The sequence below is a fragment of the Sceloporus undulatus genome, chromosome 2, assembly GCF_019175285.1.
Source record: "Sceloporus undulatus isolate JIND9_A2432 ecotype Alabama chromosome 2, SceUnd_v1.1, whole genome shotgun sequence".
Taxonomy (NCBI): Eukaryota; Metazoa; Chordata; class Lepidosauria; order Squamata; family Phrynosomatidae; genus Sceloporus; species Sceloporus undulatus.
This window is the reverse complement of record NC_056523.1, coordinates 126,361,538-126,389,407: the sequence shown is the minus strand read 5'-3', so window position 1 is coordinate 126,389,407 and position 27,870 is coordinate 126,361,538. Positions and strand designations below refer to the sequence as shown.

The window sequence follows — 27,870 nt, the reverse complement described above, 5'->3', positions numbered from 1 at the left end:
TGCAGCAGGAAGCTCCCAGCCAGATTTTAAACAAATCCTTGGGTCCCTTTATAGGAGAAAGGCAGCATAGAAATTAATTAATTAATTAATAAAATACCGAAGCTTCATGCCATGCCACTGTTGTATTGGTCATTTTTATACTCCCTCTCCATGTTACTCTTCCAGTCTGAGTAAGCTGGCCTGCAAGACTTTCTACTGTTTTGGCATTAGAGAGGATTTTGGCCTGTGCTTTCTGAAATATGGGCTGTGTGTCTCATTTTTGACTTGTTACAAGACTCAGATATCTGTTGGAAGGAATCTACCATCACTCAGACAGGAAAACAAAACAAAATCCAAAACAGAGTGATTCCTTTATTGGCCAACCAAAATGCACAAAATACATAATGCAAGCTCCACTGTCTTCTTCATCTGGCAAAAGATGTTAAAAAATCATAAAGAAGAAGAAAAGTGTCCATGTTAAGAGTCACAAGCCTACACAGGTAAAGTTACATTTTGGAGATCTCAGCATTAAGAAGAACTTGCTGACAGTAAGAACTGTTTGACAGTGGATACGTTGCCTCAGTGTGGTGGAGTCTTCTTTGGAAATTTTTAAACAGGGTCTGGATGGCCATCTGTCAGAGGTCCTTAGAGCTTTGTCTTCCTGCATGGCAGGGGAGTTGGACTTAATAGCCCTGAAGTCTCTTCCAACTCTATGGTTCTGTGACAACTGTTCCTTAAAAATAGTAGTACTATTTTCATCTTTAGATCTAGGTTCCCAAAAGCAATCAGTTGACATTGATACTTACAGTGCAGCACAATTTGCATGGAACTTTATCGAGATGTAGAATTAATGACCTTAATTCCTCCCGCCTGTTTTTTTTCTTTTAAAGGAGCACAGGGGAGGCAATGAAGCACTCAAGGGGAAAGGTAGGATGAGATTTATTTAGCAGGCATGTATTTCTTTCCTTAATCAAAAATGAAGTTCAATCTAAATTTGTATAATACCTCTACCGATTCACTGTAGAATTCATGTACTTTCCCCCTTAAAATAATATAAACAATAGGTATATATCATGAGTTGAACAGCTGGTGTGGTGTATACCACTAGAAAGCTGCTTAGTGAACTGCTTTCCTGCATCATATAATTATGATGGTCTGTGTTAATCTGGCATGCTAAAAGTGACTCCCCCATTGTCTCTGGAGCCCCCAAGCAAGGTCTGGAAGTCTACAAGCAGGATGAATAAAAATTATTTCTGCATCATATTACCTTCAAACCAGATATCATCTGTTCAGCTGTCAATTCATTACCCAATAACCAAGTAGCGTTCCCTTGGCTGTGTATCATAGAAAAGTAAAAGAGACGGAGTTGCATGAAATGCACTGCACTGGGGAGGGATAGCATACAGCCTTCAAGATGAAGTTGGACTGCAGTTCCCAGTGTTCTTCATCATTGGCTATGAAGGCTAAGACTGATGGGAGTTGCATTCCAACAACATTTACAGGCTTGCCCTTTGCTTATGCCTGATCTAGGAGATATTTTGGTCCATCCTGACATATTTATTCTGTTTGCACATGTTAGCATTTGTAGCTAAATTCAGTCTTATACAAGAGGTCCACTCATGCAGTAGGATATTCCCTTCTTCTCCCTTCTGAGCTCCAGATCCTCTTTACAGGCTTCCCAGTTCTCTAACACTTGTTGAAGCAGGCACAGAGGTCTATAGGGCAGAGCGGTTGTAATCCGTGAACAGTGTCCATTCTCCTGGTGGAAGAGTGCAGTTTAGCACAACCACTTTCTTGGTATTTTTGAGATTAAACTATTCAGCTTCTCTTTTCTTGTTAGAAGGTATTTATTTATTATACATATACCATGTCTTTCCTATGGAGCACAGATAAATTATTGCCTTTAGCCATCTCATGAAAGAAACTGATTACTGCAAGGCCACCCAGAGAACTTCATAGCTTAGTGGGGATATGTGTTTGCATTCTTCACCTCAAGATTCAAAACTGTTATACTGCTGTAATTTAATCCTCTTTTGAGGGTTTATTGAAGGATGGCAACTTCCTCATGGGAGCAATTGAAAAGTCTGTCCACAGTGTTGCATTCTGCATGGTGCAAGTAATATTTTCCCCCCCAAGTAAGTATTTGTGCAAACATTGTTATGGTTTTGTGGTTATGCTTGTGTAGAGATGGTGTACACATATGAGTTGACAAACACTGTAACTATTGTTTAAAATTACCTTTATCATATGAAGCACTGACAAGGTAAGTGCTTTTTAGTGGGATCTACAGTTGGTCCTGCATAATGCAGATCAAGGAGAAAGGAGCAATGGGCCAGAAAGTAAAGTTCTGTGATCCTAAGAGATTCTAAAACAAATAGCTATTGCCTGTCAAAGAACTACTTTCTTAACCTCACTGTCTCTTGCCTTGTTTGTATAAGTGTTGGACAAAACTATTAATATAAATCTGTCTTAACTTTTTATAGCAACTGGTGATGATGAAGAATCAAAGCAAAGAAAAGAAAAACAGAGGCAAAGGGATCGAATGCGTGACCGCGCTATGGACAGGTAATTAAATTAATTAAAACCCTTTTGTATCTAGAAAAACTGTTGCTTTTAAAATATTTTTTCCAAGTGTAATTCCTTTTTTTAATAATACTGGGTAACACATACGTAGTCTTGAGTACACAGCAGCTGTGATAGATGTTGTCCTATATATGTTCAGGTTTCATTTAAGTTACCTAGCTACTTCATTCTTATTTTATGACTGGTTCCAGTTTAAAACAGCAAGTTTAACAATTTTGCTGGCATCACAGGAACTTGCTTTCCAGCTCAAGGGGAGCAAATCAGTTGCTGAAGGTGCCTGGGGCTAAGCTTGCTTCTACGTCTAGAAGGGCCTTTTCTATAGCTGCTCCAGCCCTTTGGAACACGCTGCCCACTGAGCTCCGCTCATCTACCACCCTGGCCCAATTTAGGAGGGATCTTAAGACCTTCCTATTTAAGCAGGCATTCCCCGATTAAGATCCTGTGGGCCTCCCCTCCTCTTCCGTGGCCATGAGGATGGGCGATGGGGCTTTTATTCCTGCTTTTAGTTCATTGTATTGTGTTTGATGTTTACTGTTTTTAACTGTATTTGTGTGCATTCATTGCACTTTTGTAAGCCGCCCTGATCTTTCTGGAAGGGCGGGGTAAAAATAAAGATTTTATTATTTTATTATTATTCCTTAGGAATACTCTGTTGCTGTCTGAATAGCCACAAAAATGTACCAATGAAAAATATTACACAAATCATGGAAATAGAGTATACAGAGAAATGGAGCGTCAAGATTGAGATTGTAGATAGCAAGGTGGTTTCATTCCTGTACTGCTGAGAAATATGCCATCAAGAACATTAAGGAATAGTGTGTTGACAATTTATCATAAACTGTTTGGATCTGCATTTTTGAAAGAATTATATAGTTTAAACAAAATTTAAAATACCAGTACTGTAATTTCCTTGTTAGTGAATTGCCCTGTAAGTATCTTAATATACAAAGTCTTAAGCGGGCACTGAGAAGGAACCAAATGAAATAACTGGAACAGAGCAAGACTTACAGGGCAATTCACTAACAAGGAAATTACTGGTATTTTAAATATTGTTTAAGTATCTTGTGTACCAAAGGGACCCTTAAAGCATTTTATAATCCCTGAAAAGGCAAATTTGTGATGGGGTTTTCTTGGCAAGATTCATTCAGAGGAGGTTTGCTCTAACCTGAGGCTCAGAGAATGTAACTTGCCCAAGAATTACCAACCAATTAAACAAACAAACAAAAAATCACTTGATAAGTCAACATCTTTGTAAGTTTCATTGATTCAGTGCATCTGCTTTAGCTGGAACTAACAATAGGATTCAGGCCTAAAACCTTTTTACAAGAGTAGGTGCTTCAGATTTCTCTGCTTTTGTCCATTTTTTCTCTGTGTTTAGAGGGAAGATAAAAAAAAAATGGTGGATGTGTTATGTAGTCAGACAGGGAGTTTGGTGAAGGTTTGAGTGTATTTTAAATTATGTCTGCTTTATAGAACAATGTTTTATGAAGAAGAAATAATCTAAAATTGTCTTTGTTGGTACAAGTAAAGGCCTTTTCAAAGAACCTAAAAACAGATACAGTCTGGTGCTGTGCCGTGAAAACCCATCATTCAGTAAGTCTTGTGGTGTCCCTGCCCTTTTTCTAGAATAACAGCAAGAGAACTTGAAGTGTTACCAAGCATAAAATGAAAATATATTGTAGCTTTAGTTTTGAAATGCAGAAAAGCTATGTGCATTTTATCATAGCACAGAGTACCAGACTGAAATGATATAGGAATTTTAGAGTCCAAACGTAATAGCTTCTGTCAGGATGGTAGAGTTTGTGCTATATATTTTTGTAGACAGATTCAATTTTTTGTAAAAAAAGAAAAGAAATTATTACTTCTGATAAATGTAACACAAATCAATTTAAATGTCTTCCTTCAGAATCCAGTTTGCTTGTTCTGTATGCAAATTTCGAAGTCTTGAAGAGGAAGAAATGGAGAAGCATTTACAGAGCAAATTTCACAAAGATGTTTTGCAATATATTGGGACCAAACTGCCTGACAAGACCGTAGAATTCCTGCAAGTATGTCATCTTTAAACTCTTACTTTTGGAAAGTACTATAACTATAACAAAAGTTAATTTTGCTTTATAATTATAGTATTTTACAAATTCTAGAGTGGAAATAGTTGAGATTATTGTTGCCTAAAGAGTTGCCAAAAATGAGTTATTGCACTTTCATGTAAAACTAGGTATGCTAGTCTACTATTAAGTCACTTGCTGCATGTTCCATGATTCTCTGTAGCACTTCCCTAATCACAGAACAATTTTCCTAAAGCTGTTTCTATGATACCCTTTCTTTAGTGGAAAAATATCTGAAGATATTAGTGCAAAAAAAAAAAAAAAAGATCACTAATTCGTGGTTGTGTTCAGATCCTCCAGAAAAGAACAAATTGACTAAAGATTATTGACATGAATTATTAGTATGGTGTGTAAAGTTACAGTCAATTTTTTTATTATTTCATGTTTGCGGAACTGAGATATATCTCTCTATCTGCAGAAATATATTGTGAATAGAAATAAGAAAATTGGTAAGCGCCGACAAGAGCTGACAGAGAAAGAGGGCACCAAACCAAAACCAGACCCTTTCAAAGGTAAATAAAACATTATTAAACAGAGACAATTATCATTAATTTTTTAATTACCATCTTCTAGAAGGAGTGTGCAGTGGTGCACTATTCTTCAGGCCTTCATTAAGGATAATCCTGGGACGATGCTAGGGCAGCCTGTGATAAGAAAAGCAACTGCACTTAAAAAGTTTGGCAGGATCTGAACTGAGGCAGCATAGAGTAAGTGGGATGAGAGAATTATTTTGCAGTAGGGATGGCAGAAACTGGACAAAAAGGGAGAAACAGATAAATCCTTAAGTCTTACTTCTAAATAGCTTTGTTTATCTCACACTTACATTTTGATTTCCCTTCAGTGAAGCAAGAGTGTCCATATATAATGTTATCACATTTTCATCTTTAGAGCAACCCTGTAAAGAAGGTTATTTTTGCTTTTTTAAGACAATGTTTTTGATACTTTAATCCTATTTTTATAACCATGCTGGTTTTTTAAAATTTAAGGAGAAATTAGAGCTCTGAAAATTGGCTTGCCAATTATGGTAGGGTACCACTTCAGGTGTCTCCTATTCTAGGGACGTAGGACTGGTTTTTATAAGATGATAGATGTAAAGGACCTTGAAAGACAAAATTGAAGAATTGGTTAAATAACTTCCTTTAAAGACTGCAAAGATCCATTTATACAACTTGATTGGGATAGGTTAGATTTCCTTCACTTCTGGACAAAAGAAGAGCTCTAATGGATCAGGCCAAGGTTCTGCCTATGCCAGCATCTTATTTTTAGAAGTGGCTGATTTGATACTTCCAAGAAGCTCTGAGTAGCATAGTGAGAGCAACATTTTTTGAGATATAAGTGAAGGGGACACAGAATTATGTGATGTCAACAGTCTTTACAAGTAGAGTCTGCAACAAAATGTTGTGTAGAATATTCTTAGTGATTGTGCCAGTCAGTCATTTTATCACCTTTCTTCCCCTGCCCCAAAAGATACTCAATACCACTTTGAGTTTTTTTACATTATCTTTTATACTTCTGCAAATCTCACTCTTCACTGGCATGTGGATACCTCCCTCAGTGGTAATGTTTAGCTATTGTCATTTAGCATTCAGAGGCTAAGTTTGCTGTTAGGTAGAGCAAGAGATGCAAAGGGACAGAAGAAATTGCAGCAGTTGATGGGGCATGGTTTCTTCATTCACATTATTCATATTGCCATTATGTTCACTTTTCATATACATGGGTCTGAGACTGCCCCAGTATATTTTGAAGTGAACTAGCACTTTTGAGGTACTTTCAGTGTTCTAGTGACTGATAGGTTTTTTTGTTTTTGTTTTTTGCAGTGGCTTACCAAGTAAGTTTAGTTTCTTTGCTTAAAATGATTGATGCAGGCCACTGGTGGGAATGGTGTTAGAGCTGCTTATAATCAATGGTTGAGAATCTATTTCATGTTTGTACTTTTTCAGGAATTTCCCAAGAGCACTTTTTTAAAAAGATAGAAGCAGCACATTGCATGGCTTGTGACATGCTAATTCCAGCACAACAACAACTTCTTCAGAGACACTTGCGGTCTGTTGATCACAACAGGAATCGCAGGGTAAGCGCTCCAGAAGAGAAATCTTACACTACAATCCTGTCCACATTTACTGAAGTACTGTATATACTCAACTATAAGTTTAAAAATTAATCTAAAACTTTGCCCTGAAAACCCTGATCGGCTTATTCATGGATCAATGCTGGTTTCCATATGAGTCAAGTTAAAGGAAGTCTTGATAAGGCAACAACCTTGGTGACTAACATGCCTGAACCAACATGGTCAGCTACGGAGGTGGCTGAAGAGGCATGTTAATTGTTATGCAGTGCCTTCAGTCGCTGAATGTTTTTCTTTTTTTACCATCTGAAACGCCCTTATCTGAATTCATGAGAAAGTCACAATATACTAGTAGTGAAGTCAGTCCCACACCAGTAGCAATGTGCTTGTTCTTAGCCCTGTGCCTGCTCACCTACCCCATACATTGCATAGCCACAATTTAGTTCCCTCCTCATCCATTCAGCCTTGAGGGTGAACATGAACAGTTATGACTGCTGGAATTTTGTAAATTCTTTGGCATTATATCCTTTGCATCTTTAGTTGCATACCCCAAAGTTTTACCCTTGATTTTTCCACAGGTCATAGTAAATTCTGTGATTTTGGGCCCAAATTCTGCCCTTGACTTGTACACAAGATCAACTTATAGTTGAGTGTGTACAGTAATTTCTACTGAATTGATCAGGGCTTTCTTTTTAGGATGTTTTTCAGGTTTTCAGTCTTATTCATTAATTAATGCTTAAAGAAATTATCTGTAGCTGATCCTTAAATCCCAATCTGGGATTTATAGTTTTTGGTTGCTAATAAAATATTTCTCTGCTCAAGGCCTTGTAGGTCACTCAATTTGAGAGTTACTTCACTATAGGAAAAAAAAAGTTTTTGAGATTTGTTAGGCACCTCTCACCCAGAAAGCAGGTATCTCAAGTGGCAGAAAAATCTTCTTCCAAAAAATGAACAAGTCAAAAATGTCTTTCCAGAACATTTTATGGCAAGTACAGGACAACAGTTTTTTGTGTGCACTGAACAACTAATTATAGTTGGCCACCAACATTCATGGGGGTTAGGGGCACATGACTCCTGCAAAAGTGAAAACACCCAAACCATATTTAACATTTTAAAAATTACCTGTACTGGCAGAAGGGTTGGGTGTGGCTGCGTTTGCTCATTCCCTCACTCGCACAGACAGAGGAAAGGATGAGAGGAGCAGGAGAAGGAAGGAAAGGGACACTAGTCTCATCCCTCCCACCAATGAAAATGAGCAAGGGAACAGCCCAACCACCCTGCCAGTTGGATTTCCTCCTAGCAACACTTGTGTTATTGAAGTCTCTGTTAAAAGTGGTGTAGGCCAGCAGCAGAGGCAATGGCAAATACATTTATTTGCAAATAATCAAACCCTTGAATGCTTAACCTGCAAATGTGGAGTGATGACTGTAGTGTGATGATGCATATAGGGTTTTAAAGTTATCAGAGATCATAATGTGAGGCCTACAAACCATGCACTGCTACACAAACGAAAGGGTTTTCTGTGGAGGTCATCTGTACTCTTTGAGAGAGAGTTCCTGCCATCCTGTACAACATCCTGACATTGATAGGGCTAGGAAAAGTTTTTCTTTGGTGATTGGTAGAAGAGAGGACTTCTAGAGTGTATGGATGCTTTACTGTTTGCTGCTTTCATGTTTCAGTGATGTCTGTATAATTTGTTCTAGCATTATAGTCAAAATGTGGACATATGGGTTCTATCCTTTATGGGATTAAAATTAAATCCAGATTTTTCAGTTCAAGATAGAATGAAAGGGACATACAATATATTCCTGTACTCAGGCAATAGAAATTACTGGCTATTTTATGAATTAACTATATAAGAGTAATCAAAAAAGTAAGTTTTGTTAAACATAAACAAGTTTTTTTTTAATATTGAGTAACAGTTGTTAAAACACTAACAATTATGCTTTCTCTGGTAGTGAGATTTGCTCACCTTGTCAGTATGGAGGCCTAAAAATCTTCTAGTCATTTAAACATATCTCACTTCCCACTCCTTATGCTTAATGTCTATAAACACTTTCTCCATTTTTTATTATTGTGGCTTGGTTCAAGAATAAACCTTACTTCCATGGAAGTGTTATTTTTATTCATTTTCCCAACTGCCTCCCAGCAACGTTTCATACTCTTTGGAGTATTCCCTCCATCAGATTTTGGGGGGTGAGGGGACTGCAGAGAAGAAGGATAATCAGAAATCTCCTTCATCCAGCAGGATTGTCTTATGAGTAGAATGGATCATATACTATGTAATTTGTGAATGACCAGACAAAAACCTCACCAAGAATTCTTTGGTAAGAGGATTTTTCTTGTATATTTTGTAGTGTATTCCAGTACCTTTGCCTCCTCTAACTGGGACCATCTTTAGTTTTAGATATTTGTCTGTTACAAAATTCATGAATGCCTGTGAGCACCAAGCTGATTCTGTGAAATAAGAAGAGAGATAGCTAGGAATGTTGTGTTTTGCTTACTGTATACTTAACCAGTATAATAACTCTTTTACCTGTTACTTCCAGATGGCAGCAGAACATTTCAAGAAGGCCAGTTTCCATGTAGCTAAGAGTGTCCTAAATAGCAAGCACATAGTGAAAATGCTAGAAAAGTACCTCAAGGTAAGTAAGCGGGATATTTGCTGCTCAGTGCTGCTCCTTCTCAAACTTCTAGTATGGTCTTAACTGAGCCTTTCACTAGTATTGCTGAGTATGTTGCATGTGACTTTCACAGAAGATGGAGGAAAGCAAGGCCATTGCTTTGCTGTCATATACATAGTTCAAGCCTAAAATAATTTCTACTTCTTTGAGCAATTCATCTTTTATTCCACATGTGTTGGATACTCACATTTGCAGTAAGCAGATTGTATATACAGTCACCCTTCTATTTTTGCAGACTTGAAGTCCGCATCCCTTGCCTGTTCATGGGCGGCAAACGGAGGGGGATCAAATGGGGTGCATGCCACCATTCAAGCCAGTGGAGCTTGAATCTAGACGAATTTCTATTTTCGTGAGGGGTGTGTGTGTCCTGGAATGGATCCTCTGCGAAAATGGAGGGGCGACTGTATATTTTTTTAAAAAATCTCCTGCTGCTTTTACATTTTGGTAAAGGCACTGAAATTAAAATTTGACAAATTAATTTAAAAATCTGGTAAATATAAGAGTAAAATAGTTCAGTGTAGAACCAGTGCAGCTTAAACAGTGTTTGAAATATTATCTGTTTTGGAGATAAAGCATTGTGTTCCCTGCTCATAGGAATGGGGGGAGGGGAGGGGAAGCTTTTTCTCGAGTGAAAAGGAAAGTTCTGCTTTTGGTTTCCCTAATAGGCTAGTAGTTCTGGCTGGAAATAACATTGCAAAGTCAGAACATTTATGTTTAGTTCCTATATTGTCTCCAGAGATCATTTATGGGAGACCATTTATATCAAAGGTAGTACATGAAATGACAAAAGGCCTCAAAAGTACTTAATTATGGTTCTGTAGGTTAGACTAGCATTTTACACTTCTGAGTACAGCATAGTCACAAAAGTAGCAGTGTGATAAATCTGTAATGGGAGCTGTGTCCGCCTAAATGGGTATTTATGGTCCCATGGACACTTCCATTTGACCATCAAGGGTTTGCTCATGTAATATATGTGATCATGGATGAGTTCCATTTCTTAGAGGAAAGGTTGCCACCAGCTGACCAGGTGAAGATGAAAAGACACAAGTATGGCTGTTACTGTGTCCTGGGAATCCAGGAGCAACTCAAGATTCAGTAGGACCCTCTTATGGCAAACATGTCATAGGGGGGTAGATCTTGCATCTGCCATGTCCCCCTACCCAATTTTTGCCAATACTTTGGTTTTATACAGAATGCCCACCTGTCAATTAACTAGTCTCTGCCAGCAGACACTAGTAAAAAGTGAGACTCCACTCTCTGGGCCCAGTGAAAGAGACTTTGAGCTGAGAACATCAGCCTATTGTTGGCACTGATGGCCCATATACTGAGGCTGTCTTCTTTAGCGGCCTCTCATACACGTTGAACAAGAGGGGTGACAGAATAAACCCTGCTTACATGAGAGAGCCCTTGGGGCAGATGAGCAGTTGCCCAGTGCCACCCTCTGGGACCTCTCAGAGGAAAAAATGGAACCACTCAAGCGCAACTCCGTCTACCCCTGCTAGGGTTCGCAGGTGCCTCAGCAACACCTCATGATCAACAGTATCAAAGGCTGCCGACAGGTCTAACAGAATCAGCATGGACATCTGACCTTTGTCCATCAGCAGGAGGAGATCTACGACCCAACCAGCACAGTCTCCGTACCATACCCAGGTGCAAAACCAAGCTGAAAGGGGTGAAGGAAATCTGAGGATTCCAGGTAATGCCAGAGTTGCCCCATCAAAAATCTTCTCATCACCTTCCCCATGAAAGGAAGGCTGAAGGCAGGGTGAGACTGTTAGCATCAAGAGATAATTCTTGAACACTTACCTGTTGCTTCCTTCTTTAAAGGATTTTGGCTTTTTGCCCTTCCTGAGGAAGCCTTTGATAGTCTCAACCAGTTTGGGACTCTGAATCCCTCCCAACATATTTTTCTAGCGATTGATGGACAAATCCATATCGCAGGGTAGAGCCTAGAGCTCTGTGAAACTCCAAAATATCAGTAAATCAGGCTGATTGGTTCATTTTCAGCCAGAGAAGATGACACAACTGCCTTTCACCTGCATGGTTCTTCATTTATGAAGACAGTCTGGTCTGCATTTGATCCAATTGGGTCATAAAACAGAAATCCTCTGTTGTTGGGTGCAGAAAATAACTCAGCTGTCAGATCCAGTTTTTGTGGGTGGGGTTCAATGGATATAGCTGAAAAAGCAGGGCCCATGAACTTCTGTACCTCATGTGCATATGAGTTCAGAAACTGTCGTTTGCATTTTATTAGATTATGGGATAGATTTCTGCTTTGGAATTCTGCCTTCTTCCCTTCTACATCTGTTTCAGGTCAGTCACATATGAGTGATCTGCAAGAAGGCAGGAAATGTTCTTAAGCATGTTATGACGGTATGGGCTATACAGTGGTTTTGAGATCCAATAGCCAGTGTGGTGTAGTGGTTTGAGCGTTGGACTACGACTCTGGAGACCAGGGTTTGAATCCCCGCTCGGCCATGGAAGCCCACTGGGTGACCTTGGGCAAGTCAAACTCTCTCAGCCTCAGAGGTAGGCAATGGTAACCCCCTTATGAACATAGCTTGCCAGGAAAACTCCATGGTAGGTTCGCCTTAGGGTCACCATAAGTCAGAAATTACTTAGAAGGCACACAACAACAACAGAACAGCACTAGTATACAACTACTGTTTCTATAAATTGTTTTCTTTAGTAAAGAATAGAAAACTGAACCAAACCAGATCAGAGCCAAGTTGGGCAGTTATAAGCTCAGACTTCAGTCTGAGGAAGATTAGCATGACTTCTTTATGGGGAATTTCCAGTATAGTCTTCATGGTCTTTTATAAGACACAGAGTGTGTTTTGCTTAACAAGATGACCAAAATATGTGAAGTAGCCATCATTTGTTTATAACCATATGTCAAGACCTGGACTTTGGTAATGCTGAAATAGAATGATGAAGGAGTTACATCTTAGCTGCTGAAATAACTTGGTATTTACTGAACATGGCATTTTGTGCCAGGTGTTCAAAAATTAAGTTGAGAAATCAGCAGATTTCCCAGGCCATAGGTAGTATATGTTGATTTCCTTCATTTTCCTGTTACGGTATTGTCCTTTTCTGACATGACAGTAAAAATACTTCAGCAAATTACATCCCATTCTTATTCTTTTGAAATGGAGACTTCATAGATTTCATATAGTGCCATCTTCATAGACTGAAGGTAGTGGTAGGATCAAGTAAAGGTTTTAGTTAAAATGTGTTCTGATCACTTAAGTAGTTTTAGACAGAACAGGGATTTATGCTCTTCACTTTTGAAATGAGGGCATTAGATTTCAATTACTCAATTGCAAATTTCTACATTCTAGTCCTGAGTTTTTCTAAGAGAACTTTAGATGATTCTGCAATATTGATAATATGCTTCCTCCCTTTGTCAGGGTGACGACCCATTTACAGATGAGAACACTGACCAAGATGTTGACGAATCTGAAGCTGTAGAGGGGGCAGATGGTGAAAGAGCCACAGAAAGTACTACTGTAGAGGAAAAAAAGAATACCAGGGATGAGGTCAAAACCAATGAGGCTGGTGAAACTGCCAAACCAGGAGGGGCTAAGAGAGTCTTCCCTGCTGCAGATTTTTCTAAAAATGAACCTGTAGAGAACCAGCAGCAGGCAGAAGAGAGAACAGCGGCTATAGGAACAGTAGAAGAGCTGTCATCCTCACGTCAAGGAGATTTGGAAAAGAGATCAGCAGAAATCCAAGTGGAGCAGCAACAACATGTAGGAACAGGAGAGGAGAACTCCTCTGAAATGGAAACCACTGAAAGCAAAGATACCAGGGAGGAGCGAGGTGTAGTAGCAACTGCAGATCTGCCACAGGAATGAACATATGAATGCTTTTGTGAAGGCAAGCTATTCTTAGTTGTATAATCTCCCTATCCCATCTGCACCTAGTCTTTGTCAGTTCAGTACAGGTCTGTGCATTGCCTGAACACTGTCTGTCTTCTTCTCATTTTGAAAGAAGACATCCAACTATTCTCTGTGGAAGCAGTCTTGTGGTTTAACTTTTTGTAGAAAAGGGAGAGTCCAGAAAACTGTAAATTGATACCTTCTTGCATTTAGAATGAATAGCACTGTTTAAAAAATAAATATTAATAATTAATCTCCCTATCAGCTCATAAGTTTTTGGAATGGATGGAATACACCTTCATTTGAAAACTATATTGACTCTCTTGTTAATAAGGAAGTAGTCTAGTTAAATTTTTCTATTCATTCCTGTGAAAATGTTTGCTCAATTAAATTCTTAAGAGTACAGGTTTTCTGCCATTGGGGACTGTTAATTTCACTTATTTGGTTTCAAGTATTGCATGAAAAATAGCAATTGTAACTATATAATTTGAAGCACTAAGTTGATTGTGCATCACAACTGAGTTTCATTAATATTGTGCACCATTTCAACTTTTCTGTAAAGTAAGGTATAGTGTGTACATCTTATGCTGCTAGAGAAGCATAGGCTGAATATGAAAGGTTATGCCAACACTAAAACCTCCCTTCATTTATAAGCAGAGTCACAGGAATATAATGTACAGAGTAGATTGCCAAATATTATCCTGGAAGGATTGAAGTGGTACCATGGCCATGAACATGAAAGTGGATTTGTTAATGTTATGACTGAGTGATTACTTGTAGCATAATGTGTTCAGTGGAATGGATGTTTTTTTTCTTTTCAATAATTACAAAGCCCTTTGGTTTACATATCATTTAAATAAACTTCTGAAACTGAAAAATGGGTATCTGGTTTTAATTGGTTTCGCAACATTCCTTAAGTCCATACAATCTGAAAGGCTGTAGCTCCCCATAGAAACCTGTCAGAGTTTTAAGCTCTTAAGGGGAAGGCTTTCTCGAGATTCTGCCACCATCACAGGCTCTCTTAGTAAGGACACAAGAGAGAACCATCTCAGTGGTTTCTCCCACCCTCTGGAACTTCATTCAAAAAGAGGCTGGCCTCCTTCCTGGTTGTCTTTTGCCAGCAGGCAAATACCTTGTTTCGTGTAAGCAGGGAAGCTTCTTATTGGAATGTGTGTTTCGTTTCATTTTATTAACCTTTACCTTTCTTTTAATTTATTTTATCCTGCTTAATGTTATTTTTAATGCTTTAAAAAATTATTGTCAAGATTTTAAAATTGCTCTTCCTTGGCAACATACAAATAAATAATAAGCTGAAATTGCTACTTACTGTTTCAGTCTTGGATGATGTATATTCCTCCTTTCACATTCTAAAATGCCAGGACTGTCATATGCATATATGCCTTCAAATTGCCTGTTGATTTATAGCAGTTCCATTAATTTCATATGCTTTTCTTAGACAAAGAAAACTCAGAGATAGTTTTGCTAGTCCCTTCCTCTAAAATATAGCCTACAGCAACTGGATTTTGTTGCCAGCTGGGACAGGGGATTAAGTCCAGCAGATGCTGGGTGACTGTTTAGCTTCCAAGATCATGCAGGACCTGGTGCCTCCAGGGTATGTACAGGGATGTAGCAAAGGGGGGGGGTTCTTGGGGTCCGGACCCCCCCTTCCATTAGAAAAATGAATGGTGTGTGCTGCTGTGCTGCCACACCCAATCCCCATTATAATGGTGGCACTTAGTCTGGAAACCCCCCCCCCATCCTAAAATCCTAGCTACGTCCCTGGTATGTAGGTGCCAGGACTGTTGCACAAGATAAACCCTCTTCTGTGCATGGTTTGTAATTATGAGGAAGAAACAATTGAACACCTAATAATTCCAGTTCTTATTTCACTGTTAATTAAGTTACATTCATAGGTGGGGTTTGTTTGGTTGTTTTTTGTTTTTTTTAAATAAAAAGTCTTTTTATTTAGAGCACCTATCCTTTCTCCCTCACCCTGAAAAATTCCCAGAGCAGCTTGCAAATTATTAATTTTACAGTTCCCTGCCCTCAGGCTTAAAAAATTTCAAACAAGGGAAAGGGATGGCAATGGGGAAGAGATTAAATCTAATTGATGCTGGCTGTTCTGCTTTCTCTTAGGGGCCACATCAATGGCAGTAGGAGTGGCAAGAGGGTTTCTCAAACAGCCATGGAAAAAGTTCATTACTTCAAATAGTCTACATGTTTTATTATTTCTTCATACCTGGATGAATTTAAAATATTGTTCTTGGAAAATTAATCTTATAATAGAAGTCTATGCCGAAGATTCTACAGCAAAAACCAGATTCTACAGATGTTTCCATTTTTAAGCAGATCATTCTGCTTTTTCTTTGGCAAAATATTCTTCTTTCTCCTTAGTCATGGAGAGGGCAACTTCTATCCATTGTTATTAACCTTGAAAATCTTATATAGGTGTTTCTCTCACTTTTATGAATGCACCATGTATTGATTCATACCCTTGGAAGTCTTGTTTTTCAAAGCAAAGGATTAGCAACTTAATCCTTAAAACAAAAGAAGAAACAAATGGAGATAGAAAGTGCTGCAGCATATTTTTTTTCATTTGAATGGAACTGTGGGTACACAGACCTACATACAAGTTACTAAGCACCCCTCACAAGACAATGATTTTTGTTTTTTCAAGAGTGTGACTCCTAAGCATCCCCTACTCATTGCAGCACATTGAGAGCAGGCAGAGGTGTCTGATATTCTGCCTAAGTCTTATGAAGAATGTACATATGCTTGTCATAAGCCAACCCTTGAAGTCATGCTCAAAATGTCCCACAAAGTGCCTAATAATGAAATAGCTTAAAGTCCATGATACTTTCTTACAGCACAACTGTTAAGTTATCTTAGGGTATTTCAGGGAAAGGTGCATATAGCATGCATTGGTATCTTAAAGTTCACAAAAGTTTGCAGAGCCGACTTTCATACTGCCACCTGTCTGAATATATGTATCCAGTATTCGAAGACTAGTAATGACCAAACTTGTTGGTGCAACTTAGGTTTTTGATGCCTGTGGTAATGCTACAAGATAATACACTACTCATCAGGCTTGAGACTTGACATGATACTTGTTTACATTGCATATGAATCTTACACTGACTCACAGTGGCAAACTGCATGCTTTATTCAGAGAAAGTTTGCCATTGCTTTCTCCTACGGCAGAGAGTGTGTGACTTACCCAAGGTGCACCAGTTGGGTTTCCATGAGCAAGGTTTGAATCTTGGTCTCCTAGAGTCCTAATCCTTCACTCAGATCACTATGCCATGGTGGCTCTCTATTCCTTATTCAAAGATATAGCTGTGTTAGTGTGTATAATCAATATGTAAAGAGAACTTGTACCACCTTTGAAACTAACTGCAAGAAGTTGACAGCAGGAGCTTTCCTAGACCTAAGTCTACTTCCTCAGATGCATTTGGCATTAATGCATCATAAGTGTACAATGAAATGAAACAAGTCTCTGCCAAAGCAACTTGCACTTTAAGGAGTCTAATGTAGTCTCCTCACACATACTTTTCACAAGCCCAAGGTGCATATGAGGAAGTAGACTTCAGTCTATGAAAGATTATGCTACTAACTTCTTCCTTTCTCTCACTTGGGAGCTAAACAGACAATCTTGAAGCGGCAGTGTGGGGGTGTGGCATTTGGATGATGCACACCCCAATGCCACCCCTCCCTGGCATTATGCCATCCGCCTGCCTGCATCACAGAGCTCCTTTAGCACGGCATTCTGTTGACGCACGCCAAAAGGAGCGCCGGAAAGTGCCACCACGGCAGCAAGGGCACCTTTATGCCAGCTCTAAAAGAAGTGGCATTTTGCTGTTTCTTTTAGAGCTGGCATGGCGCCAAATCGGGGCCATGGCATGCAGTTGCTGCGGCCCCAATCTAGCTCTGAAAGGGGTGGTGCAGAGCTGCTCCTTTGTGGCGGCCTGTTTTGCCCCATAGTCTCAAAGATGCTAGTAGATGCCTTTGCATACAAGCCTAAGGTGTTTTCTATATAGTTCTCTACTGTTGTATAGGAGTTATTTCTATTTCTTTTCATTTAAGTTAGCTTTTTCTGTCACAGAAAATGCTGTCTCAATATACAATAGACAATTGTATATTTCTCACAGAATATTACCTTTTTTTAAAGCATCTCAGGATTGTGGATCTTTTGAATTGCTTTCTAAAAGGTTCTGCTACTGGTATAAAATTGAAAGCAGTGCTTCACTTGACGCAAGCGGTATCTTTATTGCTTTGTGACAACACATTGTTTGCAATATGCATCGCACAGTGTCTTGCAAACATGTACATTCTGTGATCCACCTTGCTTTTCCTTAGACCTGTGGACATGCATTTAGTACTAGACAGCAGAAATTCATGAAGCACTAGAAAAATCCTTCTTGGCTAGAGATGCTAGAAAAAGAGCAAGAAAAGTTAGTACTGGTTTTGCAGCTCTTGAAAGGCCCTTCTCCTGTTATTTACTTTATAGTACAGTTGCCCCTCCAAGTCTGCGGACTTGAGATGCGCGGACTTGAAAATCCGCGGAGGGGTGACAGCCATTAACACCAATGGGGCACCCCCCCACATGTTTGCGCTTCATTCAAGCCTATGGGGCTTGAATATGCGCGGGTTTTAGAACTAGCGAGGGAGGGTCCAGAACAGATCCCGGTGAGTTCCAAGGGCCAACTGTATTATGACTCATGACAATATTGTGATTCAGGTGATCATAAGTAAGATGTTTCACACAACTTCAGACCTGTTTCTGCTGTGGTCTGCAGACTTACAGTTTGTTACTCAGGTAGTTACATCATAACTGAATAGTAGCTGGTAACTTAACATTTCTAGTCTTTACTAGGAAATGTGAATTTGTGGTGCTAGCTACACACTTCTGAAAAATCATACAAACACAGTGCTTTTTCATAATACTTGATTAGGGAGACTTTTTGTAGGGATGTTAAGAGATGCTAGTGTGGCACAGTGATTTGAGTGTTGGACTACAACTCTGGAAACCAAGGTTTTATTCTCAGCTTGGCCAAGAAGCCCACTAGATGACCTTGGGAAGTCACATACTCACAGCCTCAATATGTAATGGCAAACCTCTGAACAAATCTTGCCAAGAAAACCCCATAATAGGTTTGTCTTAGGGTCGCCATAAGCTGGAAATAACTGGAAGGCACATAACAAGAGATGTCAATCAGGTAAATGGAGGAAAGAAATATATCACCTGGGATATGGGTACTTTTTCTGTTGGAAACAAATTTTAGGCGCGTTACAGACTGCCCAGAAGGGGCAGTCTCGCGCTGCTGCCGGTTGCTCTGTGAGGGAGCCGCAGCAGCCAAACCACACGGCTCCCTCGCAGAGCAAGAAGAAGCGCCAAAATGTCACTTCTTCCTGGGCCCCGGAAGAGGCACCGCGAGGCACGGACTCGCGGTGCCACTTCTGGTGCACGATGTCCAGACGCTGTGCGTGCGCGACATCAAAACGGCGGTGCCCATCTGTATAGGGCGCCGCCATTTTGACACACTCATTACGTGCGAGGGGCAAGGCACATCAGGAAGCGCCGCCCCTCGAGCATAATGACGGTGCCTCAAGGGGCCTGTCTGTAACACGCCTAAATTCACGTGCAAAAATGCTCCTCGTGCATATGCAAACATGTAAGCACTCTGTCTCTTAACAGTTGACACATTAGGAAGATAGTGTCTTTTGCAGCTGAGGCCATAAATTGAACAGAATACAGCAAATATATTTTCAATAGTATGCACATTATTTAATTTATATACCACCTTTCTCCTGAATGGGACTCAAGGCAGGTCAAGCATGAATTAAACCAAGATACATTAATTATAAACTAATAATAATAACATAATAAAGTTTTAAAAAATGGATCATAATGATTTGTGGCTGAGGCTCAAATTTGTCTGGATACTATGCCCTTTGGCCTCATTCTACATTTACTGGGTCTTATTTATGGTTATTCAATAATAAAGATACAAAAGTTTTTCGTGTTCAATTACTATTATTTGTTCATGTTTGAAAGTAGAACCTTGATACTGAAAATACGCATCAGAACTCAACCCAAATGATCTCTGTGTCAAATTAAACATCTAGGCGCGTTACAGATGCGCTGAAGGGGGCGTGTTAGGGTTAGGAAGGGGCGTGTTAGGGTTGAGAAGGGGCGTCCCTTCCGGATGCCCCTCAACCCTAATACGGACTGAGTCCGTACAAAATGGCGGCACCTGTCCACACAGAGGCTGCCATTTTAACGTCGCGGACACATAGCATCTGGACATCGCACAGTGGAAGTGATGCCGTGAGTGCATGACTAGCACCTCGTGGCGCCACTTCCGGGTTGCAGAAAGAAGTGCCATTTTGGTGCTTCTTTCTTGCTGCACCCAGGAACTGTGTGGTTTGACCGCTGCGGTTCCCGGATGTAGCAAACGGCAGCGACAGCATAGCGCCCTTCTTGGGCGCTCTGTAACACGCCCTAGAAAGGTAACATTTTCCTCAATAATTCTATAAGTAAAAACTACTTTTACAAAGTGTGTAATGTAATGTACAGATACCAGTCCAAATACCCTAAAGGCAACAGATCCTGTTTCATCTTGGCAGCTAAGCAGGGTTGGCCCAAGTTAGTACTTGGATAGGTGACCACCAATGGAATACTAGGTGCTGTGGGGCATGTTTCAGAGGAATGAACTGGCAAAGCTGCTTCTGAGTATTTTTCACCTAGAAAACCTATTAAATTTAAGGGGTCAATGTAAATCAACAGGCAATTTGAAGGCACAGGTATACACACAGAGTACTTGGCTGCTGTAAGTGTTGTGAAGTAAGATTTTTATTTGCAAGAAGAGTGGTATAAAAGATAAATATTTAGGCTAAAATGTTACTCTTGTACAAACGGGCAAGAACTTCTCAAGTGAAACGGAACAGACATGTGGGATACTGATAATACTGTTCTGTCCCAGTCTTTTTACTTTACTCCCATCTTGCCTCCCTTCCCCTGTGCTTGGAAATTAAATTACTCCTCCCAAAAGTGCTATTAACGAATTTGCATGCCTGTCACTAGCTTTTGTGTAAGCTTGTAGACCAAATGATCTGCAAACCGACCAAGAAAATCTAGCAAATGCTGCACTCAGTGAAGGACAGGAGAGACCCTCTCACAGCTTCAGGAGTTCATCACATACCATGCAGGTGCAGACAAGTCTACATAGGGACCACCAAATGCAGTGTTCAAACATGAATCAAGGAACATGAGACACTGCAGACTGGGCCAGCCAGAAAAATCAGCAGTAGCAGAATACGTTATAAACCATCCTGGGCATAAAATGCTATTTGAAAACACTGAAAATCTGGACCATGCCAACAACTATCAGGTCAGAATGCACAGGGAAACCATTGAAATCCATAATGACCTGGACAATTTGAACAGGAGAAAAGAAACCCTTAAAGTAAACAAAGATTAGCTACCAGTCCTGAAAAACTAGGGTTGCCATAAGTCAGGACCTCCAAACCAAGACAAATGTAGGATAACATTTTCAAATGTAGGACACTTTAATAAAAATGGAGGACACAACTGATGGTTTTTTTTTTAATATATAGGGTTAGATAGAAGGGGGGTTAAATAAGGGGGTTTGAGAAAGGGGGGCTATAGAAGGAGGGCTAGATGGGGTACCTAGAGGGGGTTAGGGTTAGATAAAGAGGAGTAAGATAGAGAGGGGTTAGAGGGGGGCTTAGAAGAGACTTAAATAAGGGAGTTAGATAGAGGGGGGTTAGATGGGCTTAAATTCTAAAGCACCAGAGTTGTTCTCTCTGCAGGGCTCTCAGACTACATACACACTGCAGAAATAACCCAGTCTGACAGTACTTTAACTGCCCTGGCCCAGTGCTATGGAATTCTGGGAAATGTAGTTCGTTGTGGCTCCAGAGCAGAGCTCTGCTTGTTCAGTGCCAGGAGCTGATCTGACTGTGTAGTTGGGCTATCTGTGAATTTCACAAACCGCTCGGATTCCCAGTGATTGGGCGGTATATAAATAAATCCTATTATTATTATTATTATTATTATTATTATTAAATAAGGGGGTTAGAGCAGTGGTTCCCAAACTGTGTCCTTTAAGAGATTTTGGACTTCAACTCCCAGAAGCCTCAGACATGTTACTCAATAGTCTGAGATTCTGGGAGCTGAAGTCCAAAATTACTTCAAGAGCACAGTTTGGGGATCACTGGGTTAGAGAGAGGGGGGAGTAGATAGAGAGGGGTTGGAGGGGAGTTTAGATGGAGAGAAGGAGGTAGATAGAAGGGGGTTAGAGAGGGCTCAGTTAAAGTGGGGTAACAGGGGGAGAGGAAGTCAGAGAGAGGGTTAGAGAGGAGAGGGGTGTGTGTTTGGGGGGGCCTTGGGGAGGGGGCTTCCAATGTCCGATGGGGGCGATCCTGGGGGGAGCCTGGGGCCCAGGAGGAGTCTGGAAGGTGCCCTCTTGCCTCTCCCAGGTGCCAGCCCCTTCCTCCTCTTCTGAGCCTAAATGCCGAGGCTCTTCCTCCTCTTCCTCTCTGACGGCTGGGTCCCTGAGGCGCCCCTCCCTTTAGTGAGGCAGCTCTCCCGGCTCTTCAGAGCCCCTTCCTTGCAAGAACAGGAGGAGCAGGAGAAGGGCTGGGGGGCAGGGGGTCCAGGAAAGGGCCCTTTCATTCCCCAGGCCAGGCTGCCCCAGAGGCCAGGGCCCTTTCCTCCCCTCTCCCAGCGGCCTGCCTGGACGGGTGGGGGCCACTGCTGCTGACGACCTGCCTGGCCCTGCTCCTCCTCCTGGCGCCTTGTTGCCCTGCCTGACTAAGCCTGCTCCTTGGGAGGGCTGGCCAATAGGGGCAAGGCCGAGCAGCAGAGCCCTCCCCTGCCAGCTCCAGCCCATCACAATATAGGGATGCAGCAGGGCCAGGAGCCGGGCAGCCACCCAAGGGCGTGACGTGACCGGGAACGCCCCCTAGAAATCGGGGGAGTCACGCCTCCCACCGGGTTATGGCAAGCCTATGAACATCACTAAAATCAAGACCCAGCAAATGCAAATGAAAACCAGCCAGGGTGAGGGGGATTCCCAGCAGACGATGGAACATTAAGTAAACGGACACTCTAAGGCCTTGCCACTCAACAAGAGAACAATACACAGATTAACATGTAAATCCTCTCAACTAATAGTATATACAGTATACAGAATTTTCTTCCATTCCAGAATTCTCTGAAGATGCCAGCCACAGCTGCTGGCTAAACATCAGGAATAAACTCTTCTAGAACATGGCCTCATAGCCCAAAAAACCCACAAAAAACTATGGATGCTGTGTTTATTTGTAAAATGGCCCCAATGTCGCCTTTCATGAATAAAAGACAGTGTGTGTGTGTGTGTGTGTTGTGTGCCTTCAAATCATTTCCAATGTATGGAGACCCTAAGGTAACCCAATCATGGGGTTTTATTGGCAAGGTTTGTTCAAAGGAGGTTTGCCATTGCCTTCCCCTGAGGCTGAGAGCATGTTGTTGTTGTTGTTGTTGTGCCTTCAAGTTGTTTCTGACTTATGGTGACCCTATAGTGACCAGTACCCAAACCCTTCAGCCTCTCCAGTGAAACATGTCTTGCTATGCCCCTGGAGGGGAGCCAGGCTTTTCCCTGTTGTTGTCCAGTGCCAAACAAGACTAACCAAAGCTGTTGGTTAGCCCCAATTTGAGGGGACCCATTGAATGATGAGTCAAGACATTGGTTGTGGTTGTATGCCTTCAAGTGATTTCCAACTTATGGTGACCCTATAATGGGTTTTCTTGGCAAGATTTGTTTAGAAGAGGATTGCCATTGCCTTCCTTTGAGGCTGAGAGCATAGGACTTGGTCAGGGGCACCCAGTGGGTTTCATGGCTAAGCTGGGTATCGAACCCTGGTCTCTGGAGTTGTAGTCCAATGCTCAAACCACTGTGCTATGCTGGCAGTGAATGACCCCACAGTTCTTCCTGGGCAGCTCATGGTGTCCTGACCCTGACTAAGTTGTGAGGCAGTCCTGGGGCTTCTTGCTACCCTGGCCAAAAACGGCCCCCGTCCAGTAAAACCCAGCCCTTTCCCCCGTCCTCCATTAAACTGGGAATTGTCAAGGGCTGCGCCATTTTTACATTTTTAAGGTTTGTGTAGCGTTTTTGATAAGATTTTAAAATTGTAAGGTGTAATGCTTTCAGTTATTTAAAAGCCTTTACTGTACTTACTTACTTACTTGTAAAACCCCTTTGTATCTACATTTTAATGCTTGTGTAGAAGGAGAAACGTCAGGAATAAATTCTTCTAGAACAGGGCCACATAGCCCTAAACCCCCACAAAACACAGCGCTTGTGTTGCTCTTCACTGGGACTCTTTCCAATGTTTATTAGCTGCCTTGAGCCCTATATGGGGAGAACGGCGGGATAGAAGAGTAAATAAATAAGTAGTAGTAGTAGTAGTACTGTAGTAGTAACTGGAAGAAACGTCTCTTTTGCCCACAGTCAAATAGGGCAAAATGACGCCTGCCTCAGACAGGCCTGACTCCTTCCCAGAGAAACCAGCCTCTAAGGAGCATGATCTAAGGGCCAAAACACGCTGCAGAAATCATCCACCTTGACTAGGCCACTTTAACTGCCCCCTGGCTCAATGCTGGGGAATTCTGGGAACTGTAGTTCTGGGAGGCACTGAGCCATCTCTGTCAGAGAGAGCTCTGATGACACAACAAACTACAGTTCCCAAAATCCCCTAACACTGAGCCAGGGCAGGTAAAGCGGCCCCAAGATGGATTGTTTCTGCAGTCTGCTTTGGCCCTAAGCCGTCGAAATAGTGTAGTTTGGCACCGCTTTATTAACCGCCGCGGCTCCCTCCTGGGATCTGTAGTTCTGTGAGGCGCCGCCCGCCACTCTTTGGCGGAGAAGGCCAAGGGCCTTGGGTGACTACAAGTCCCAGGGTTCCATCGGACGGGGCGACCGCGCTCCAAAGCGGCGTCAAAGTGCGTTATTATGTCATATGGGGTTGCGGTGGCGGACAGTGCCCCCTGGAGGCTCCCTTTGGCTCTGACTGCGTGGAGGAGGAGAGCGAGGGCTGGGCTGAGAGGGGAAAGGCTCAGTCCTGACTGGGAGGAGGAGGAGGACATGAGTTCACCCTCTTCTTCTTCCTCCTCCTCCTCCTCTTTCGAAGGGGCGTGGCCACGAGGTAAGGGAGCCGGAATCCGGAGCGTGACGCCCTACGCGGGGGCGTGGCTTCGCTGCGTCGTGACGCAGCGCGTTACGCGGTGAGGTCAGCGTAGCGCCGTTGCTGGTTCCGCTGCCCGTCGCTCCGTCCGCCCCCCGTCGGCTCTCTGCGGTGCCAGGCCCTTCCCTGAAGGCGGCGCGAGGCGTCCTCTTCGTCCGGGGCTCTGCAGGATTAGTCCGGGAGGGAGTCTGGTGAGAAGTCGGCCTTGTTCCGGCTCTCCGTTGGGCCTCAGGTGAGGAGAGTTGGGCCGGGCCGGGGAGAGGCTGCGGGGGTTGCTATTCTCCTTGATCATTTACGCCGCCTTGGTAGCGTAACCCGCATTGCGTAATGTGACCGCTGCGTCAGACGGAGTACGTACTTTGCGCCGGGGAGGCCTATTGCGCAAAGGTCTGAGGCGAGCCTTTGCAGGCGTCGGCGTCGGATTCCCGTCATGCCCTGCGCTGGGCCCGGGGGCGCCTTCCTCCTGGCCGGGCCTCCTTGGGGCGCGCTTCCTATGGCGCAGGGGGCGGCTGGCTCTTCTCCGCGGCTACGCGGGTTGCGGAGGGCTGAGGGCGGCTGCGGAGTTTGCGTAGGAGGGTACGTGAATGCCGTAAGTAGGTCGCGCGCACCGTTACAGAGGCGATGATGGCGCCTTCGCTCGCGCCGGCCTCGGCCTCTGGGAGGGCCTCTCCTGCGCCGCTGGAGGAGCGCGGGTGGCGCAGCGAACGGGCCGGGGCGGGGCGGGGCGGGGCGGGTGGCGGAGGGACTGCTTCCTGCCGCCGCCATTTTGTCATCGAGCAGGAGGGGGAAGCGCCCGAGGAGGAGGAGGAGGCGGCGGCGGCGGCGGCGGCTGTGGGGCACCTTCCCCGGGCGTCTGGGGACGTCCCTCGCCACAAGGCGGATCAAGCGTCGCCGCCGCCGCCTCTTCTCTGCCCAGGCAGCGGAGGTTGCGGCTCCCGGAGGCCTGGCCCTGGGCGCCCGAGCCTCCTCTTCCCCTGGGCTGTGACCCCTCGCCAGTGGAGGTCTCGTCTCGTGTTTTGGCTCAGGCTGGCAGCCCCCTCCCTCCCTCCTCCGCGCACACAGCCCTTTATTTGCTTCTTCGTTTGGTTGGGCTTCCAGGATTCCTCACGCTTTGCGAGCCTGCTAAGGAAGGCCGAGGCGAAGCAGGAAAGCAGGCCTCGTTACTTACGGCTAACCAAAGAGGAGGCTCAAGCAAAGGGCTTCTGCCTAAACAGGAAGCGCAGAACTTAATATTGCTATTACTTTACTATCTAGCCTGGCTCTCATATTACAGCCATAGTCAAGCCATTTCAAATGCATTTTCTCAGTTGCAAGCGATTTCCCCCTTCTTCAGAAGGATGCAGGCCCAACGCCACTCTGCCCAGGAAGGCCTCCCTCAGCAGCAGGCCCAGAGAGAAAGAAGGCTCTCTGGCACCTTTTTTTCTTCCTGCCAGGAGCAGAGCCCTTAAGGGTGCATTTTAAGTGCCCCAGCCGCCCTTGTCGCCCTCTTCAGCTCTGCCTTTCTCTTGAGTGTTCCCCGCAGGCAGCTGCCCTTTCTCTCTCCTCCACTCCTGCAGTCCACAAAATCACTTAGCGCTCTGGAAGCAGTGCCCCAGAGTTCTCTAGGACCTAACTGGAAGTGCAGACTACAACCCATCATTGCTATTATTCATATTATATATATGTATGTCCTGCCCTTCTCCCAAGACTGGGACTCAGGGCAGCTTACAACATTCAAAAAACACCATACTGTTAAAAACATACAAAACACTATGTTAAAATAGGATTAAATCACTACAATAATTTAAGTTTTTAGTTTAAGAGTCGATAAAACTGCCTACCTACATACAGAGCACTTAGTGTTTTGTTTGAACAGTTTAAGGGGGAGCTCTTTAGAAAGCTTTAATTGAATAGAAGCTCAGGTGATGGCTCACTCTTGCAGAAGCATTGGTAGTCTGCTCTGTTATTGGTTACAAGAAACACAAAACTTGTCAGATTGCCCCATTTTATTTAGTCATCACAAAAGCACCTCCCAGTTGTGTAAATGGATATTAAGCATACTATAAACCAGTAAAATATTTTATGGCCTGTGGAAAAAAAAGTCATGTTTATTATCTTATGGTAAAATTTGTGATCAATGTTCAGCCTTATGCCTTATCTGAAGGCTTATCATCTCTCCAGTAAGGGTTATAATAACGAGGTGTTTATATTGATATTTAATATTTATAGCTAAGTATTTATAGTTAAAAGTAGGTATTCTAGTCCAAATGGTATAGACTGCTACTGAGTCAAAACAGTGATATAATGTCATTGGTTGTATGTGGATTAAACCTGAAAGTAAAGTGTGGTCTGTCAGTTGAAAACCTAAATCAGCAGGGATAAAGAGTATAACATACATACTATAAGCACATTTCTGTAGTGATAGGCAAAGGCTTGCAGCAACATGATCTTCAGTTATTTCTCTCTAGCAGTGTTGTTTGTCATCTAAGATAGTACAGTCAGCTCTTCATATCTGTGGGGGTTCCTTTATACTCCCCCGGTGGATGCCAGAAATCATGGCAGCTCAAGTCCTGTTCTTTGTAATTGGTGAGATGGGGTGGGGCCATCCATGGATGCTCCAGGCCATGGATGCTCCAGGCCATGGATACCAAGGGTCGACTGTCATTGACTTTTGTGCTCTCAGTTTTTAATAGAGAAATTTGTTTTCATACAGCATCTGCAACAACATTACAAAAGTGGGAAATGATCAAAAGTAGTCTGTGATATACCTCTTAATGAATACTCTTTGGTGACATGGTTGCCACAAACACAGCCTGAAGGAGATTGGGTACTGATACGCTTTTGAAGTGGGCAGTTACCTTAGTAACAGGACTACCCAATTGCTGTGTAACACTTCTATTTCTCTTATTAGCAAAGGGAATGAATGAATGTAATTGGGATAGTTGTTTGCAATTTGCAAGTGGTATTTGGTAAACCCTGCGTAGATTATATTGGAAGATCATTAATTGCAGGTTGCTTACTGAACTTCTGAAAGAGAAATTGTTGCTCCCATATCATGTAGTTTAAGATGCAGAAGGGAATTGCCTGCTTTCATTAAAACCTTTGGTCCAGAACATGGCCAGTGATTGTGAGACATTGAAATTACCCAGATTTACCAAGTGTAGGAAGAACACATATTCTGTGTGCTGTTTGTGAGTACTGTAATCTGTACTTAGAACAAGAGGCTACTATTAGAATGCATCCTCGCCTTACCCCTTTGCCATTTGGGAACCATTCTGTTTCTCCATATTTTGCTCTATAACCCTATTTGTTCAACCTGTACATGGAAGTTTAAGCTCAGAAGGAGT

At 42.5% G+C, this 27,870-nt stretch overlaps 2 protein-coding genes across 15 annotated transcripts in view; both read left to right on the top strand.

The window, feature by feature from the left end:
- The window catches only part of AKAP8 (A-kinase anchoring protein 8), a 42,706-nt gene extending 28,531 nt beyond the window's left edge, over positions 1-14,175 (top strand). For 2 of the 8 annotated variants that reach the window (XM_042451176.1, XM_042451175.1), the window contains exons 8-14: positions 870-906; positions 2,463-2,544; positions 4,469-4,610; positions 5,086-5,179; positions 6,608-6,738; positions 9,282-9,377; positions 12,827-14,175. In XM_042451176.1, the coding sequence (XP_042307110.1) occupies positions 870-906; positions 2,463-2,544; positions 4,469-4,610; positions 5,086-5,179; positions 6,608-6,738; positions 9,282-9,377; positions 12,827-13,273 (1,029 nt within the window). In that variant the 3' untranslated portion in view covers positions 13,274-14,175. Of the gene's footprint in view, positions 1-869; positions 907-2,462; positions 2,545-4,468; positions 4,611-5,085; positions 5,180-6,607; positions 6,739-9,281; positions 9,378-10,918 lie in introns of all 8 variants that reach the window. The other 6 variants (XM_042451178.1, XM_042451177.1, XR_006102109.1 and 3 more) reach the window with 5 other exon arrangements.
- Positions 14,176-24,471: 10,296 nt separating this feature from the next.
- Positions 24,472-27,870, top strand: part of BRD4 (bromodomain containing 4) — a 126,715-nt gene continuing 123,316 nt past the window's right edge. Inside the window, exon 1 of one of the 7 annotated variants that reach the window (XM_042451163.1) lies at positions 24,472-24,776. Coding sequence is in view for 3 of the 7 variants with exons in the window: in XM_042451159.1 (XP_042307093.1) it covers positions 25,038-25,120 (83 nt within the window). In the remaining 4 variants the exon portion in view is untranslated. Of the gene's footprint in view, positions 24,777-24,993; positions 25,134-27,870 lie in introns of those variants that run through there. The other 6 variants (XM_042451162.1, XM_042451159.1, XM_042451166.1 and 3 more) reach the window with 6 other exon arrangements.